The 18,929-nt window shown below is 39.0% G+C and overlaps 1 protein-coding gene across 1 annotated transcript in view; it reads left to right on the top strand.

The window, feature by feature from the left end:
• LOC145720381 (uncharacterized) overlaps positions 1 to 18,519 on the top strand; it is a gene marked incomplete at its 5' end in the record, with an annotated part of 59,777 nt that extends 41,258 nt beyond the window's left edge. The window contains 4 exons of the mRNA XM_081813149.1: positions 10,551 to 10,857; positions 12,930 to 14,022; positions 14,527 to 16,245; positions 16,353 to 18,519. Coding sequence (XP_081669275.1) covers positions 10,551 to 10,857; positions 12,930 to 14,022; positions 14,527 to 16,245; positions 16,353 to 17,454 — 4,221 coding nt within the window. The remainder of the gene's footprint in view (positions 1 to 10,550; positions 10,858 to 12,929; positions 14,023 to 14,526; positions 16,246 to 16,352) is intronic.
• Between the last annotated feature and the right edge of the window lie 410 nt (positions 18,520 to 18,929).

Raw genomic sequence — 18,929 nt, 5'->3', positions numbered from 1 at the left:
TATCCTGGAGCAATTGGGAAATTCTATAAGGAACTCTGGTTATGACACCAATGTCTCCATTTGAACACAAGATAAGTTGAAGAAACCATCAAATATCTAAAAGTATTTGCCCAGAAAATAAAAGCCTGATGCAAACATAACTTGCGTACTCCAGCCAATCCAACTCATTAAGTCACAATATAGTTCTTCAGGAAGAACAGATATACAAGAACAACTGCCAAGTTGCATCAGGAACAACTATCTGTCCTTTGTTTGAGCAAAATGTCTCACTTCAGACATGACCTTCTCTCTAATATCCAAATGAATCTATTAGAAAAGCTATAAGAGCCATGGTCTTCTCATGACCCCTCCCTTATTTCGTTGTTCTATTTCCCCTGGGCTTGCTGATGCCTAAGCACAGGGGCTGACAAGACTAACAGCTCTGAGAGGAAGGGTCCCACTTAGGTGAGTCCTTCAAACCCACGGAAAGTGGGCTTTGAATATAGATCCAGGTTCAAACCGTTAAACATATTATTTCCAGGGGCTAATAAGCCAGCAATGCTGCTGAGATTTTTCACACATACATGCATATTAGTGAAGAGAAAAGCATCAAAGAATTCATGGTTATATTACTTATTAAGAAACTCTATCTTTGGAGTGCCTGGTTGGCTCAGTTGGTTAAGCAACTGTCTTCAGCTCAGGTCATGATCCTGGAGTCCCGGGATCGAGTCCCACATCCGGCTCCCTGCTCAGCGGGGAGTCTGCTTCTCCCTCTGACCCTCCCCTCTCTCATGCTCTCTCTCTCATTCCCTCTCTCTCAAACAAATAAATAAAATCTTAAAAAAAAAAAAAAACTCTATCTTCATTTGCATTAGTTTCCTAGGGCTGCCCTAAAAAAGTAGTATCCTCTCCGTGGCTTCAAATAACAAAAATTTATTGCCTCACAGTTCTGGAGGTTTGAAGACCAAAATTAAGGTGTCAGAAGAGCCATGCCTGCTGCCTCTGAAATCTACCTCTTTTAGTTTCTGGTAGCTCCAAATATTCTCTGGCTTGTGGCAGCATAATTCCAATGTCTGCCTGTCCTCATATGGCATTCTCTCTGGGTCTTCACATGGCCATCTTTCTACAAGGACACTAGTCATAACGGATTATTAGGGGCTCGTCCTACTCCAGTATGACTCATCTTAACTGATTATATCTGCAATGACCCAATTTCCAAAGAAAATCTCACTCTGAGGTACTAAGGGATAGGATTTAATATATACTATGGGGGACACAATTCAACCCATAACATTATCTAGCATGTATCTCTTGTCATCTCTTCCCAAATATCTAATTCCAAATAACATTTAGAGTGGATCACATATATTTACTACCTGTCCTAATGTAAGAGTTTGTATTTTAACTAATAATCTTAGATTACTGAATGTTGACATTATTAAAACAAGGCAAATCTGTACTCTAAACTAACAAATTTCATTAGCATAACACCAGAGTTATACACTTCAGAGCACAAGGACTACCCAAATTAAAGCTATGGACCCATTTTTGGTAACTATGAAACTTTCATGAAAACAGAAGAGAAAATATCTCAAGAGATCCTTCACTGACACTTTGACTGCAAATCATGGATAACCAGATGCAAGAAAAAATGAAAGAGAGAAGAGAGATACATAATGTATCTTTATCATCATAAAATATGACAGGGGACTAAATTATGGGGTACTAAACAATAATCAAAGCACTAAGAGATGAGACAGGGAGAAAAGGTCTACAATGCTGGTAATTTCATCAAGGATGGCTTCATAAAGGAAATTCCTTCCTAAAGGAATCTCACCAAGGATGGCTTCATAAATTCAATTTGAGAAGTCCCAATTTGATGGCTAAGTAGTCAAATATTATGTGAGAAGCAGGAGAAAAAAGAATAGTGACAGAGCCCCAAAAGTGAAGTAAACGATAAGCATAAAAGTTATGAATAATTTCTATTTTAATTGTACATCTAATAGTCCAAGTATTCCCCTACATATTTTTGAATAGGAGGACAGAATGTGACCCAATGAATACTGCCTGAAGTTACATATTCTACTTCTAAAATAAATTATATCATCTGTAAGATATAATAAAATCATATTCAGCAAGCAGATATTAAGTGGCTGATTTGCACAATATTCCATGCCAGAAGCTGTGACCAATACAAAGGAGAACAAGACATCAAGCATGTCCCTACCCAGTTAGACATATGTATACATTATAATAAAAGGCACAGTGGGGTAGATGCAAAATAAAACTATGTCCTAGGATTTACAGAACAAATAAAATAAGCTCCTATCATTAATATTTTATAATATCACTGTCATGTCTTCAATGCTTTTTATGTTCTTTTCCAATTTGTATATTGTATCTTGGATAAAATGAACATGGAGTATAACAGCCTTTTTTTCTTTTTTTTATTAAGACCATTAGGCCTTCTTAAGAATTATGGAAACCTTGGTGCTTTGCAACGCCCCCAGGCACATATGTTACCAAAACCTCCCAAAAACCTAATTTAGGCACTTGGAAAACCCTGGCACAGTGAACCACAACACAACTGTTCATTAGGAAAGAAGACAAAGGACAACTGTCAAACACAGTAGATGACAACCATCTATTCTTTTGTTCAAGCAGAACCCTTCAATCCAGTCGTGACCTCTTCCAGCAAAATATTTTATATCTCTAAAAAGAATGGGATAGGAAAAACAACAGGTTATAAAAACCACGGTTGCCTCACTGGTTCTTCTTGATTCCTTAGTCTTCACTTATTCCTGGGTCATGAAAATGCTCGAAAACAGTCACTGACCGGATCCATTACTAGTATTTTGACCACATCGGGAAGGAAGGATACCACAAGAGTAAGTACTAGTAATTTTCAATAGAGGCTTTTGAAAAGACTCAGACTAGTTCTTTTAACTTTGGATTTTTCAAGTTAATAAAAAAATTTCAGGCACTCTGATAGGATGAATTTCTGATATGCCTTTAATGAAAGTGTGGTCACTGATGCTGTTTGTATATATTTGGTATATTTGGTGTATGTGGTAGGATATGATAAAGAATTCATTAAGCCCTATGTAGAAGAGCCAGGCCTCCTCTAACAGGTATTTCTAGACTTTTCTTCCAAACTTTTGATGTCAAATAACATTCACTCACTTGACCATAGGCTTAAACTAACTGAATGTTTGTCTTAACATATGGCTGAATATTGTGGTTCATATTATTTCTACTCAGAAATTTAACTACAACATCTATTATAGATGGAAAGAGTAAATTTTTTAAAATATTAACTGTGTAATTCTCTTACTCCATTATTCTTTTCACAGTTAATTAATTTCCCAGAGAAGCACATACAGCTAACAAAAAAAAGACCAAATTAGAGATGTTCCTCCCACAAAAAAAAAGCTTTCTCTTCTTTCTTGTGGAGTTTTTGGAGAAAAATATACTATTTTTAGATTGTCCGCAATAATATAACAGATGCTTTCGAGTCAGAAAATCATGTTTTCAAATCCTAGCTTTGTCACTTACTGGCTTTGAGAGCTCAGACGAGTTGCTTAAACTTTTTCTTAGTATCTCTATCTATAAATGAGGATAATTTTATCTACTTCCTAGAGTTGTTTCTAGAATTAAGTGACCAATGCAAATAAAACATGAGCCCATTTCTTAGAACAGCTCAGTAAATGGTAGCTATTCAGTAAATGGTGGACCTGTTTTCAAGACCTGTCATCAAATCCTGGATATATTTTGTGTTCTCAGGACATACTGCACTAATGGGTCAGAAATCATCATTGGCTCTCAAATCCTTTAACTCTCATATCCCATGACTTCATAAAGTGAATTCTCAATACAATGAAAGATCTGATTTAATCATATTAACTCTTATAGTATAAGAGTCGACAGTAGTAGAGGAAGTGGTAACTTAATAATACAAAAATTAACTAAATCCATGAAGTATTTATATTCAATGCTGAAATGCAGTTTGAAGCGCCATTTGAATAATGATGATATTCTGAAAAATCAAAATGGTTCAATATTGCTATTTTCTCTTCTACATACTTAGTCATTTTTTAAATTTTAAATTATAAAACAGCCTATTTTCTAAGAATGCAAATGTATTATTCAATGTAACATGAATTAAAACTAAAATATTATGTCTTGGCATTAATATTTTGCCTCCTTAAGAGATTTCAAATGATTTCCTCATGACTCTTAAAAATTTCCTCTACAAGAAATAGTTGTATTGATAATAATAATTTGTCAGATATATAGTTGCTATCTAGACAACTAAAAATGAGCAATCTTTGTTCTTTCAGGGAGCAGATGGGAAGAATGAAAGGGCTCTACTTGACCCTGGGCCTCTTGGCACTCACAACCTGCTTCTCAGTAAGTACCGCTGAGTCCAGTCTGTTTTCATATATGATTTAAAGACATTAATATGCACTTTAAAGCTATTAATATGTAACCCAAATTTTTATATGTACTAAGCAGTTATATTTTTCCTTTGGAGGCTGAAATAAACCACTGTAAAAATCATTCATTCAACAACAAACAATTATTGAGCCTCTACCAAGTACTACATATTATTCTAGACACTGGGATACAGTAGTAAGCAAAATAAACAATAAATAAATACATGATATGCTAGTGGTAATAAATGTTAAGGAGAAAAAATTAAGAAAGGACAGGTGGTATACAAGGGAATCAGTCTAAATTTTTTTTGATTAGATAGCCAGGGAACACCTCTGAAAAGATGACTAAAAACATGATTTTAAAGGAAATAGCTGAGGGAACAAGTGAAAGTGTGCCTGGTGTTTTCAAAGAACAACAAGGAAGCCCATATGACTGGAGTTGAGTTAGTGAGAGGAAAATTACCAGAAAGGTAATGGAAGCTAGATCACATAATGCCTTAGAGGTCATAGTAAAAAGTCTAACTTTTCCTCAGTGAAATCAACAGACACTGGAGGGTATTAAGTGAAGGTATGACATGATTTGTTTTATCTTTTAAACATACTGGATGCTGTGTTGAGAATAACCTATATTTTGTATCGATCTGACTTATGTTTTAAGCAGACTAGTTATTACGTTGAGAATTAACTGTAGGAAGGTATGACTAGAAATAAGATGACTAGGCAGTTGCTGCAGTGAAGGATGCTGTTGGCTTAGGGCACAGTGGTAGCAGTAGAGATGATTAGAAGTCATCAAATCCTGGATATATTTTGAAGTAGAGCCAACAGGATGGACTGGGTGGGAGGCATGAGAGAAAAGCCGTTTGACTCTAAAGTCTTATCCTAAACAACTAGAAGGTAGAGTTGCCATTAACTTAGATGGGGAAAGCTTTCCCCAGAAACTTGCAAAAGTTTTGGAGGTCAGAAGTTCAGTTTTGATGTAATCATTATGAAACTGTTATTAAACAATTCAAGTAGAAGAGCCCCTGGGTGGCACACGCAGTTGATTGTCTGACTCGGTTTCTGCTCAGGTCATGATGTCCGGGTTGTGGGATCAAGCTCTGAGTCAGACGCTAAGCTCAGTGAGGAGTCTGCTGCAGTTTCTCTCTCTCTCCCTCTTCCTCTATCCCTCCCCGTGCTCACTCCTGCATGCGTGTGCTCTCTCTCTCAAATAAATAAATCTTTTAAAATAAATAAATAAAAAATAAACAATTCAAGTAGAGATTTCAAGGAAACAGTTGGATGGATGATTCTGAGTTCAGGGAAAAGACCAGGAGGATGTTATAAATTTGTGTGGCATGAGATTAAATGAGATGACCAAGGGAGTATAGACAGAGAAGACAAGAGCCCCCAAGAATGAACCACAGGCCGTACAAAATTAAGACATCAGAGAAAAAGAAAGAACCATGCCTTAGAAAATTTAAGAGTGTTAGTATTCATGAAGCCAACTTAAAAAAACAAAAAATATTCCCAAAAGGAGTGACCAGCTGTGTCAAATGCGATAACAGATCAAATAAAATGAAGACTATGAATTGACCACTACATAGAGGTTATTGGTTATCTTGAAAACAATGACTTCTGTGAAAGAGTAAGGATAAAATATTGAAGGGAGTTTAAGAGAGAAGTGCATCTGGAGTAAGAATAATTAACTCTTTCCAGGTGTTTTTCTGCAAAGGAATGTGTTATAACTGGTGGGGAAAGTAAGTCAAGAAATATGTTTTTACTATAGAGAACAAACTGATGATTACCAAAGGGGGGGTAGGTAGGGGGATGGGTAAAATAGGTGATGGGGATTAAAGAGTACACTTGTCATGATGAGCACTAGGTGAAATATGGAACTGTTGAAGCACTATATTGTATACCTGAAACTAATATAGTATTTTAATATATTATAGGAATTAAAATTTTTTTTAAAACCACAGGGGTGCCTGGGTGGCTCAGTTGGTTAAGCATCTACCTTTGACTCAGGTCATGATCCCAGAGTCCTGGGATGGAGCCCAGGGGGCATCAGGCTCCCTGCTCAGTGGGGAATCTAATTCTCCCTCTCACTCTGCCCCTCCCCCCTCCACTCGTGTTCTCTCTCTAATAAATAAAATCTTTAAAAAATAAATAAATTAAAAATTAAGAAGCCACACAATAAATAAATATTATTTTCCAAAAATAAAAGAAGTATGTTTTTATGCTGATAGAAACGTTTTTGGAGGAGCAAAATATTGATGCAGGGTAACTGCAAGAGCAACATCTTTGAGTAGGAAATAGGGAGTAGGAATTAGAGCACAAGTGGATTACTTTTACATAGAGCAGATTTACCTCTTTGGTGGCAAGTGGAAAGATGAGAGTAGATGCGTGCACATGTTGGTAGGAGGGTAGATATTGTGGAAGTTTAAAGAAGTTTTCCTGATTGTTCAGTTTTCTCAGGAAAGGAGGAAGCAAGGTAACCTATCAGGTGAGAATAAGAATGGAAGAGGTTTGGGAGATTCTTAGGAAAGAAAACAGGGTAAGAATTAACTCTACAGAAAAAGTAGAGGAGTGAGGGACTTAGGGATTTGTCATTATCCAGCAGAATGGAATGCTCACCTAGGGAATGCACATAGATGGGAAAGAGGAGAGGTCCAGGGTCACTCCACCATGCACACAGGCAATGTTTAACTAGATTTACCAGGTGTTCACCACTTTCTTTGCCCAATATAATCATAAGGCATAGAATTTTAGGATGAAACTTTTCTTTTAGCAAAGCACTGATTTCTGTTGTTAATGGAAACAACAATGGAAAATTCACCTTCATTCTTAAGGGAATTTGTCTTTTCTTTTATCATTTTCAGGCTTTTTTATGATTTTCTCTTTGGTTTTTGATGTTCTACAGTTTCACTATAATGTATAAGGAGAGATTTCATTTTGTGCATTTATTTGGTATCAGGCTTCTTAAATCTGTGGGTTGGTGTCTTTTAGCAGTTCTAGAAAATTCCCAGCTGTTATCCCTTAAAATAATACCTCTATCACATTCCAAGAAAGTTATGTTAGCCTAGTCCTTGTCACTCCATCTTCCATTTTAACACTTTTTATATTGTTCATTTATTTGCTCTCTGTGCTGTATTCTGGATAACTTCTTCATATTCCCGTTTTCTCTTGAGTTGTACCTAATCTGTAGTTAAATATGGATATATTTAAATGAGTTCTTTGATTCAATTACTAGGTTTCTTTTTTCCTTTCTAGAAGATAATTTGCTTCTTTTAAAATTTACCTTATTGTTTTCATGGTATTTTGTTCCTGTACATGTTTTCAAGATATATCTTTAAATTTTTGTCAGATAATTCCATTATCTGAAGTCCTTTGAAGGTATAATTTAGCTGTTATTGTTTCTGCTGATTATCATTGATGTGCCTTGTTTCCACATGAAGTCAATTATTTTTGACTATGGGCTTCTCATTCTTTGAGGCCTGGATTGGAGGTGAGTTCCTCCAGAAATGAAATCTATATATGCTTCTGCTAGGTGCCTGCTAAGTCTGAAATCACTCTAAATTCTTACCTTAAAGCTTCTTACATTATGCAGGATGTGAACTGAAACTACAAAACCAAGAGAGTGACAACTTGTTTTCCAAATTCTCAGTATCAATATTCTCTTCTTTAGTCAGCACTCAATTTCCAATAAGCTGATTTTTCTTGCTATATTTTCTTAAACTTTGTCCATGCTGATACAATTGCCATTTCATAATATGTTTTATGTCAGGGCAGAATAATCATTCAAAAAAATGTATTTATTTCTACTTTTTTTTCAAAATATCAAGTGTTTTATTTTCTGAAAAATATTTATTTTGTCTGTCAAAAATAATTAGCTCTTTGTCTACTCATCCTACCACTCAGTATTTTGTTCACATTTGCCCTTTATTTCTGCAATCTCCCTTTCTCCCTAGTATAGTGTCTCCTACAATATACACACTATAAATAAGACAGCCACCAGAACCTAAAGGTACCCATCCTCTAGTGATAAAGAAAGGATCAGTTATAATGATTATGTTGCAATGTAGGTCTACCTTATATTCAAAGAAAATTCCAGGGACACCAACACCAGTGATTGCTCTAGCATTTCACATATTTACCCTTACTCACTATTTACTACCTCTCCTCAGACCACGTATTACCACATCTGCAGAGGCTTGAAAAACTGGTTCAGAGTTGACAGAATGAAATTAACCAAAAAGAAATTAATAATAGCAGCCGGCTTTTGTGGACTCTTACTATATGCCTACTATACATTAACTAATTAAATTTTTATTTCACTTTTCACAAGAACCTTAAAAATAGGTACTATTATTATAATTTCACAATGTATATATTATAAACCAAATCATAGATTGGTTAAAGAGAAAGTGCCCCAAGGTTACGTAGCTGGTTAGCGTCAAAACCACAATACTGAAACAAGTCCACGTGATTCCAAAGTCTGTGCTTTTACATATTAACATATATAGTACTGTGTCTCCCAGTAATAAATTGTTCTCCATTTCAATTTTTCAAAGCCAACTTGAAAAGAATATAAGAAATATCATAAACTAAAATCAATTTTTTAAAAAATACATAGAAACTTAAAGTTGACTACAAATCACTTTAGTTACACTAGTCAATAGTGAGTCAATAGTGTAGGCAGCTATTCAAACAAGTAAAGTGAACTGAGCCTGCGCCAACAGGGCAGCTGAGGCCTACACTAATTAAAACACACCCACCTCACAGGGCTGTGATGTTAGAAGGTGATTTGATAACAGAGGTGCTGAGAGAGGATCCTGGTTTATAACAAACACTCAGTAAACACTAGCTTCAATATAAAAATAAAATAATAAAATTCAGGAACATATTAATGGAGAACACTGAAAAAACAGAAAATATTCAGTAGAAAAAATTCAAGCAGGTGAATGATTTGAAAATTGTTTTTATATGGCAATGGAATGGTAAGGAAACTAGTGATATTTAGGATGAAGGAGAAAAGTCTTAAGGTGGTTGTAATGCAAACTGTCAAATACTTATTCAATCAATAAATATTTTTGTGGCCTTTTTATGAAAGACACTATAATTAGCAAGGAAACAAAGAATAAATAATGTATAATTTCTGGCTGTAAGGGACTACATTTTAGTGGGGTAAAAAATGATATATACAAATAAGTAATTGTATATCAATGCAAAATAGAATAGATGCCACATTCAAAACTAGAAATCACTTTCAGCAAGAAGCAGCAGGTAGTACCTATAGTATCAAAGAATGTGTAGGATTTCTGACAAGCAAAGATGTGAACCAAGGGTTTTCGAGCTCAGACAATCACCAAAACAACATACAGAACTAGTAAGTCAGGTCAAAAATTAAGCAAACATAATGCAGAATTTAAAAGTTCAAATTACAGACTTGGATCAAATCATAAAGAGGTAGAAATAATTGATTCAGTACCCTAAGAAAATTCAAAAATATTAATTCAACAAAAACTACTGAGTTGGAGGATGGGAGTGTTTCATAGCAAAACTGCAAAGATTAGAGGAAGTTTTCATGAAGGTAAATTACTAAGTTGTCTGGAGGATGTGCCAAGAAAGGTTAAAGAGGAAGTAGTAGAGAAAAATTTTTTGGAAAGCTATTGTACAATAGAGGCTCTTTTTAGAAATATGAATATATACTATTTTTTAAATATATAAAGCATATTTCTATTTATATATTCTCCAGTAAGCATATACTGAGCACCTAAAATGTACCGGTCCCTTAAACTAATGGCTCTGAATATAATTTGCTTTAGTCCCTCTATGAATTGGAAGCATTACAGTCAAATATAAGACTCAGAGTTTCACATTCTACTCCAGAGCATCAGTCAGGGGTACAAGATGTGGCAAGTTCTGTGACTCTGTGCTGGTAGCCACCATGTGATATCTGGAGCATCCTCCTAAACCAAAGTTCTATTCCCAATACAGCAGTTGTCTCAGAAAAAAAAAGTTTTCCCTATCATCCAATAATAACAGAATTTTAGCAATGCATAAAGAAAGCTTACTCACTCAAGATTTTGAACCCATGAAATTTTAAATGAGGGTTATTTATGCTAAATGCTTTTCCTTTTTTTTTTTTTCCTGTAGACAAGTACAACACAAGAGAGACAAAATAGGCTGAAAAACAGACAAGTGAATCCATCTGCACAAGCATCATCTTCACCTCAGCAAGTACTTTTCTTGAGGAAAAGTGGTAGGATTCCCACTCAGCTAAATCCATCTGCACAACAAAGATCTGGAGGCTCTCAAGCTCATTTAAATCCCACTGGTCCAAAGAGATCTCCAAAGATAAAATCTAGTCAAAGCTCTGCTACACAACAAAATAACCGACAACCCTCAAATTATCTGAATTTTCCAGTTAAACCAAGATCTAGAACTACCAAGCCTGACGCAGGTAAACCTGCTCAAAAGTTAATTAAAAGTAATAAACCTCTCACGGATACCTACACTCATTCAAAATTAGATCAACCCAAATTTCCTTCATTTCAAAAAAATGTTAAGCCCAAAACTAAGCTAAACCTATTAAGTAACCCAAGAATACCTAGCCAACCAAAATCTCAGTCAAAAACATCTGAACAGGGGCGCCTGGGTGGCTCAGATGGTTAAGCGTCTGCCTTCGGCTCAGGTCATGATCCCAGGGACCTGGGATCGAGCCCCACATCTGGCTCCCTGCTCAGTGCGGAGCCTGCCTCTCCCTCTCCCGCTGCCATTCCCTCCACTTGTGCTCTCTGGCTCTATCTCTCTGTCAAATAAATAAATAAAATCTTAAAAAAAAAAAAATCTGAACAAAATCAAAATAAACACACAAAAGAACAGCGTGTTATAAAGAGATATTACCTAAGTGGGACTAAAAACCATCAAATAAGCCAAACAAAAGCTAGTCAGAAATCTGCACATCAAAAAAGCCACCAACTCCAAAATAACATGGATATAACAGCTCACAAAAGACCTAGCAATACCAAATCTTATCTACTCAAAACTCCTAAAATATTACCAAAGCAATCTAAATCTCTTTCCAGTGTAAATAATCAACAGAACTCAGATTTGACGAAGCTATCTGCAGCTTCAACTGGTAAAAGATATAGTCAGCGTCAAATGAGGCAACAAACATTAGGTCCACAGAAAACGTCTGGTAAATCAAAATTTCCAAAAAATAAAACCATGAAGCAACATCCAGTAGTCAAATAAGAACTTCTTTACAAAAGCAAACTAGCCAGAGACAATACAATTTCAATAATTCTCAAACAAAACTCACCCCATTATCAAAGCCTAAGGAAAAATCTGGTGGACAAAACAAATCTAAAGAGACAAAACAACAAACCAGTAAGGTGAGACCTAAGAAATCTAGGCCTAGAAACCATCAACTTGGTCATTCAAAACCTAATCAGATATCTCTTTCACAAAAAAGGAGCCACCAACCACAAAATAATACAAAATTAACAGCTAACAAAAAATCTAGCACATTTAAATCTCATACAGGCAAAATACCTAAAAACTTACTACAGAAATCAAAATCTCCCACAAGTACTATTATTCAGCAGAACACAAGCCAAACCAAAGTATCTTCATTTTTAAGTGATCACCAACAAGCAAAGCCACAGATACCAGTCCAGCAAAAAATATCCAGCCAACAAAAACTTCAGAAGAATAGTTATTAAACAACAACATCAAGTAAAAAATCCTACAAAAAAGCAAAACGACCAGAGGAAAGGCCATTTCAACACTACTGAAATAAGAAAGACTACACGTTCTAAACTAAAAACAAAAGCAAATGGACAAAAAAGATTAGTGATAGCCAAGCCTGGACCTCATTCATATGGTCAACCTAATTCTCATCAAAAATCTCCTGTGCCACAAAGTAGCCAACAAACACAAAGCCTCAGGAAATCAACAGCTCTCCAAAAATTTAAAAGAACCAAATTTCACCAAAGTAAAACTACTAAAGAATTAGCAAAGAGATTCCAATCTCATTCCATTAGCAATGTTCAACAAAACTCAAAACAGTCCAAACCATCTACATCTTCAACTGGCAAGAGAACTGGTCGACACCAACCTAAACTACAAAAAATAGTTGATCAATCAAAACTTCATAAAAATATAACCATCAAGCACTAATCCAGTCAAACAAAACTCCAGTACAAAAGCAAACCAACCAGAGAAAACATTTCATTATTTCTGAAATCAAACAAACTACAATCTCAAAACCTAAGGCTAGAGCGAATAGAAACAACAGAAATAAGAAGGTAAAGCAGAAAACTGGTCAACATAAACCTCACCCAACTGGACCCAGACATCACCAACCTGGTCAACCCAAGCCTGGTCAAAAAAATTACATACAAAATGTCAACCATCTCCCAAGTTACATGAATTCAACAGCTCCCCAAAAAATTAACAAAACCAAATCTCGGCAAGGAAAAACAGTTAAAAAATTTCCAAGAAAACCTACACCTCACTTTATAACCAAAGTTCAGCAAAATCCAAAAAGATCTAATTCACCTGCAGTTTTAGGTGATAAAGGAGATGGCCAGCACCAAACTAAACCACAAGCAGTAGGTTCACATAAAATATATAAGACTCCTATACAAAAGAAAATTTACCAAAGGAAATATCATCTAAATGCTGCTAAGCAATCTGGAAAGTCAAAACCTGTTGCAAACAGACCAAAGAGAACCAAAAAGGTAAAAAAACAACCTGGCCAACAGAGACCTGTGTGTAAACACTGTCCATCTGGCCAATCAAGACCTCTTCAAAAATCTCCTGTGCAACAAAACAGCTACCAACTCTCAAATCATAGAAACCCATCAGCTCTTAAAAAACCTAGAATTATCAAATATCAGCCAGGCAAAACTACTAAAAAGTTATCAAGGAAACCTAAACCTTCCTGTGGGACCAAATTTCAACAAAAGCCAAAAGTACCCAAACTACCTCCAATTCCAAATGGTCTAAGAAAAGGTCATAGTCAAACCAAACCACAACCATTAAGTCCCAAGAAAACATCCAGCCAAGCAAAACTTCATAAAAATCCAACCATAAAGCAACAAACAAGTCAAGTAAAAACTGGTCCAAATATTCCCAAACATCATCAGACTGGGCCCTCAGGGCATCATTTGAGTAAACCAATAAGAAAACAATCTGGCCAAAGAAAACCTAAGGCAAAAGCAATCATGCAAACGAAAAGCAGCAAGGCAAAGAATCCACCCTGTTATTCAAGACCTCCTCAACCAGGCCCTTGGTTTCATCTCCCTAGTCAATCAATACCTAGACCAAAGGTGCCTTCACTCTGGCATCCTGCTATACAAAAACAATATCCCAACCCACTTTATCTTCATCTATATAAACCCATCCAACACCCTGGCTCACACAAACATTGTGGAAAGCAACCAGGTAAAAAGCCCCAACTTTGCCCATACAGACCTGGTCAAAAGCCAGCATTGAAACCTAAACCTGGATATCAGCAGCAGCATCCAGGGGTACTTCCTACCATACAACCTGGAAAGTTGCCAACAACTTCTAAAACCCAACAACCCAACAACCCAACAACCCAACAACCTCTAAAGCTGTATCCTCAGGACCGTTTTTAGTGACCACCAAAGCTTCTGCAGCCATTCCATATGTATCAACTAGCAGAAAGCCCACCACAAACTCACTGGCCTCTATCACCAAATCTTCCCTAACTTCTAATCCAACAGCTACAGCCACAAAATCCACTATTTCCACCAAACCTGTCATTAATACTCCCAAATCCTCCACAACTGCCCAGTCAGCAGCCCCTACCATCAAATCTTCCAGCACTAATAAATCTTCTACAACTATCACTATACCTACTACTACAACCAAAGTCATCTCCTCCACCAAATCCATCACCAACTCTAATCCTGCTGCCTTCCAACCAAATCCACCACAACTTTAAAACCTGTGATTTTTACTACAAAAATGACCACCTCTACCAAGCCTGAAGCACCCACCACCAAACTTACTACCACCATTAATACTGTAGCTGACACCAGTTCATCTGACACTAGAGCACCAAAACCGACTGAAATTCCTAGTTTCTTTCCACCAGCCCTACTACTATAAAATCTGCCCAAATGACCAAATCTGTGGTGAAAACCACTAAAGCCCTTCCTACTACCACCAAAGTCATCAAGCCAACCAGCTCAATATCCATCAACACAAGAACAACTCCTGCTTCTAATTTCTCAACAATTGTGACAAAAACTACATCTCCTCTCACAAAATCAGTTTCCCAGTCTATATTAACCACCACTATACCTCCTACTACCACTGCTTCAACTCCCAGCACAGTGAGTCTGTCTTCAGTCACTGCTACCACTTTGGCCGGAAGCACCTTAAGAGCTGTGGACACTACAAAGATGCCATCCACAACCACAGCCTCTCTCTCTACAGCATCACCAAGAAACACATCTGCTGCCACCACAGCTGCCCCTACCACATCTGCTCCCAAAGTTACTTCACCTCCTCTTCCCACAAAGGGTGCTCCCAGCAAAGCAGGTCTCTCTATCACATCTGTTGCTTTAACCACTCTTGCTCCCTCTACCCCTTCTTCTTCACCGGCTTCTACCTCCATTACCAAATCACCTCTCTCCCCCACGTCTGCTGCCACCAATCCCACATGCACTGCTGAGGACACTACAACTCCTATGACCACAGCACAGGTTTTCACCAGCACCCCTGCTGCTATTACATCTATTTCTACATTTTCATGGACAACCACCTCTACACCGATGGGTTTAGAGACTGGTAACACTCCCTCTGATACTACAGTCACAGCTACCATGAAAACTACTGCTTCTCTTTCTACAAACACAGGTGCTCAGTCCACCACACCTGCTGCCCTAGGCACAACAATATCCACAGTGATCACCCCTGAAACAACCGCAGATCTTACTTCCACCACTACCACTATCCCTGATATATTGCAGTTGACTACCAGAACAGATGCCACAGCTTCATTCACTGACACTACCCTGGTCACTGCAGATGATTCATCAACATCTGACTCTAGCACACCTGATGACACTACATTTGATTATGAACCTGACCCTACTGACTTCACCTCTGCTACTTCCTATACATCACCTGCCATCACAGAGTCCTCCACCTCCAAAGCTGTTCCCTTGGCCACACCCACTGCTACTACAGCTGTTCCTACTGCTCTTCCTACAACCACCTCTACTACTATCACAGATCTTGTCACCAACCTGCCTGCTGCCTCGGATACTTCCACTCCTTCCAGCACCACTCAAACTGCCACCTCCACAGCTGTGCTTCCAACCACGGCCACTGCCACCACTATCTCTGGTGTCACTAGTCGATCAGCTTCATCTACCTCACTTGGAGCAACAGCATCCACAAGTATGACCTCTGCTGCCACTAATATGCTTGCCATGACCACAGAGGTTCCTACCACAGCTTCTTCCACAGTCACTCCCTCCTCTGCTGCTTCTGTCACCACAAAAGCTGCCACAAATGTGTCTGCTCCTCTTAGCACCACACAGGTGGCCACAGCTACAGCCCTCCTCCCCATCTCATCCACTGAAGCCACCAGCACCTCTCTTGCTATCACAACCACTGCTGTTCTTGACAGTTCCCCTCAGGCTGCTGCTATCACTTCTCCAACCCCACTCCTGCTCCTTCCACCCCAGGTGCCTCCACTCTGGCTGCCACCAGCACTTTATCAGCTTCCTCCATGTCTTCTAGCATTTGGCCAGCTTTCATCACATCTCCTGCCCTCAGTTCATCAATATCCACTGCGACCACAGTTGAAATCACTATGAATCCTATTTCCATTACTTCATCTGACTCCTCTGCTCTTCACCCTACTACCATAGAAGATACCACAACTTTTTATACTGACACTGTACCAAGTACCCTGCTCACCACAGATGATATGGCAACACTGAGCCCTGGCATATTTGATGACACTACTACTGACTATGACCTTGACACTACTGCTGCTGCCTCTGTCACCACTCTTCCTGCCACAATCTCTTCAGCTCCTTCTACCACCTCAGAGCCCAGCACCACCACTGATGATCACTCCAGCTCACCTGCTGCCACAACCATTTCTTTTCCCTCTTCCACTACACAGTCTGTCACTACTAGTTCTGCCATCACCACAGCTGCCACAGCCATGTTTGCTCCTGCAACAACCACTGCATCTCTGACCACAACAGTAGCTGAGGCCACTAATATTTTGGTTTCTTCCACCACACTTGGAGCACCTCCAGCAACATCCACAAGTACCACATCTGTGGCTACCAACATTCCTGCCATGACCACAAAGGATGCCGCCACAGCTGCTTCCACATTGATTTCTACCACAACCACATCTGCTCCCTTTACCACATCAGCTTCCACCTCTACTTCCTCTGCCACCTCCAACACCACCCCTCCTAACACAGCCACTTCTGTCTCATCTACCACAGCCAGGATATTATCCTCTGCTGCTACCAGAACATCATTTACAACCACAACAACTTCTGCTCCTTCTTCCACCACTCAGGCTGACACCACCACTTCTGCCACCACCACACCTGCCTCTACCACTCTCCCCACAGCCACCTCCGCATTGACTTCCAATAAGCCCATCACCTCCACAGCAGTCTCCTCCTCATCACCTGCTACCATCACCACAAGTACTCCTGCCCTTCCCAGCACCCCACAAAGTGCCACTACCACGGCTCCTCCTGCCAGCTCAACCACTACAGCCACCAGCACAGCTCCAACCAGCTCAGCTATTTCTTCTTCCTCATCTACCACACAGTCTGTCTCTACAAGTTCTGCTGCCACAACTGTCCCTACCACACCCACTACTATAACTGCCCCTGTCACAAATGTTGCCAGCTCCACAGCTGAAGTCAGTTCCTCATCTGCTGCCACTATCACACCTGTTACAACAAGCACACCTGCTCCTTCTGCTTCCACACAGCCAGCCACCGACACAGCTGTGCTCTCTCCTCTGCTATGAGCTCCATCCCTGCCACTACAACCATTTCCTCCTCAACCACCACTCAGGCTGACACCACCACTTCTACCACCACCACACTCGCCTCTACCACTCTCCCCATCACCACCTCCAGGCTGACTACCACTGAGCCCGTTACCTCCACAGCGGTCTCCTCCTTATCACCCGCTACCATCACAAGTACTCCTGCCCTCCCCAGCACCTCACAAAGTGCCACTAGCACAGCTCTTTCTACCAGCTTATCTGCTGCAGCCACCAGCACAGCCCTGACTGCTCTGACCATATCTTCTTCCTAACCCACACAGACTACTACTACTACTACTACTACTTCTGCTGCCACAACTGTCCCTACCACACCTGCTCCCAGAACCACCATTGTCACCAGAGAGGCAAGCACCACAGCTAGTCTCTTTTCTACATCAGCTGCCACTACATTTTCTGAGACCTCTTCCCCTACCACTGGGGAATTTCCCCCAGCACCTACAAGCACTATACACACTGCTACTCACAGCACCATGGTTACTGCAGCTAATCCTACCACACCAGCCTCTACAACCACTCCTACCATTTCTACAGACACACAGGCTGCCACTGCCACGCCTGGCCTCACCACCGGTTCTGCTGTTATGAGCACCACACCCAGAGCCACAATGACTTCAGTTCTCCTGACCACCACCTCTGGCGCTTCAACCACTCCTTTCTTTAGTATCTTACCAGCCCCCACCATGCCTGTTGCCACTACAGCAGCAACCACAGCAGCACCTTACATCACTTCATCTGATGCATCCAACACACCTGTTTCCACCAAAGAGATCATTTCTGACACCCCCAACACCCCTTTCCCCACTACCACTTCTGCTTCCTCCACACTTGATGACACTGCCCCTCCTGACACCGCAACTCCAACTATTATGACAACCAATACTGTCATCACAGCTGATGACACTTCAACACTTACCCTTAGCACATTTTATGAAACTACACTTGATGGTAATGATGGCACCACTGAGAACAACACAGATGAACCCACATCAGATGATTTTTACAGAAAGTGAGGCTCAAAATTAGTCATCTTCTATAGCCCCCCTACTTAGACCATGATTTACATGGGTTGAATTTCTGAACCAAATTTAACCTGAGACTAAAATCTTAAACCTACTACTCTTTCAAGCATACTAAATCTTCTTCTAGTTAAAAATATTTTCATTTCTATTCTTAATATTTAAAGGAAACTTAAATAGCATCAGTGTATTTCATTGCAGTACACAATCATTTCTATTGCCTATGAAATTAAGATTTATCTTTAAATAGTACAAATTTATGATCACTTTTTCCTAAAATCTATACCCAAAAGAAAGATTTAAAGAAATTACACTTAAACATTAATGGTGCTTGTTTTGGTGGATGAATTATAAATGCTTCAGGACTGAGACAGAATGGAATCATATTTGACCAAAGAAATCCCTTTAGACAAACAC

The sequence above is a fragment of the Leptonychotes weddellii genome, chromosome 2, assembly GCF_054177405.1.
Source record: "Leptonychotes weddellii isolate Sample4059 chromosome 2, ASM5417740v2, whole genome shotgun sequence".
Classification (NCBI taxonomy): Eukaryota; Metazoa; Chordata; class Mammalia; order Carnivora; family Phocidae; genus Leptonychotes; species Leptonychotes weddellii.
Note: the sequence above shows the minus strand (reverse complement) of the source record. Positions and strands in the feature narration are given on the sequence as shown.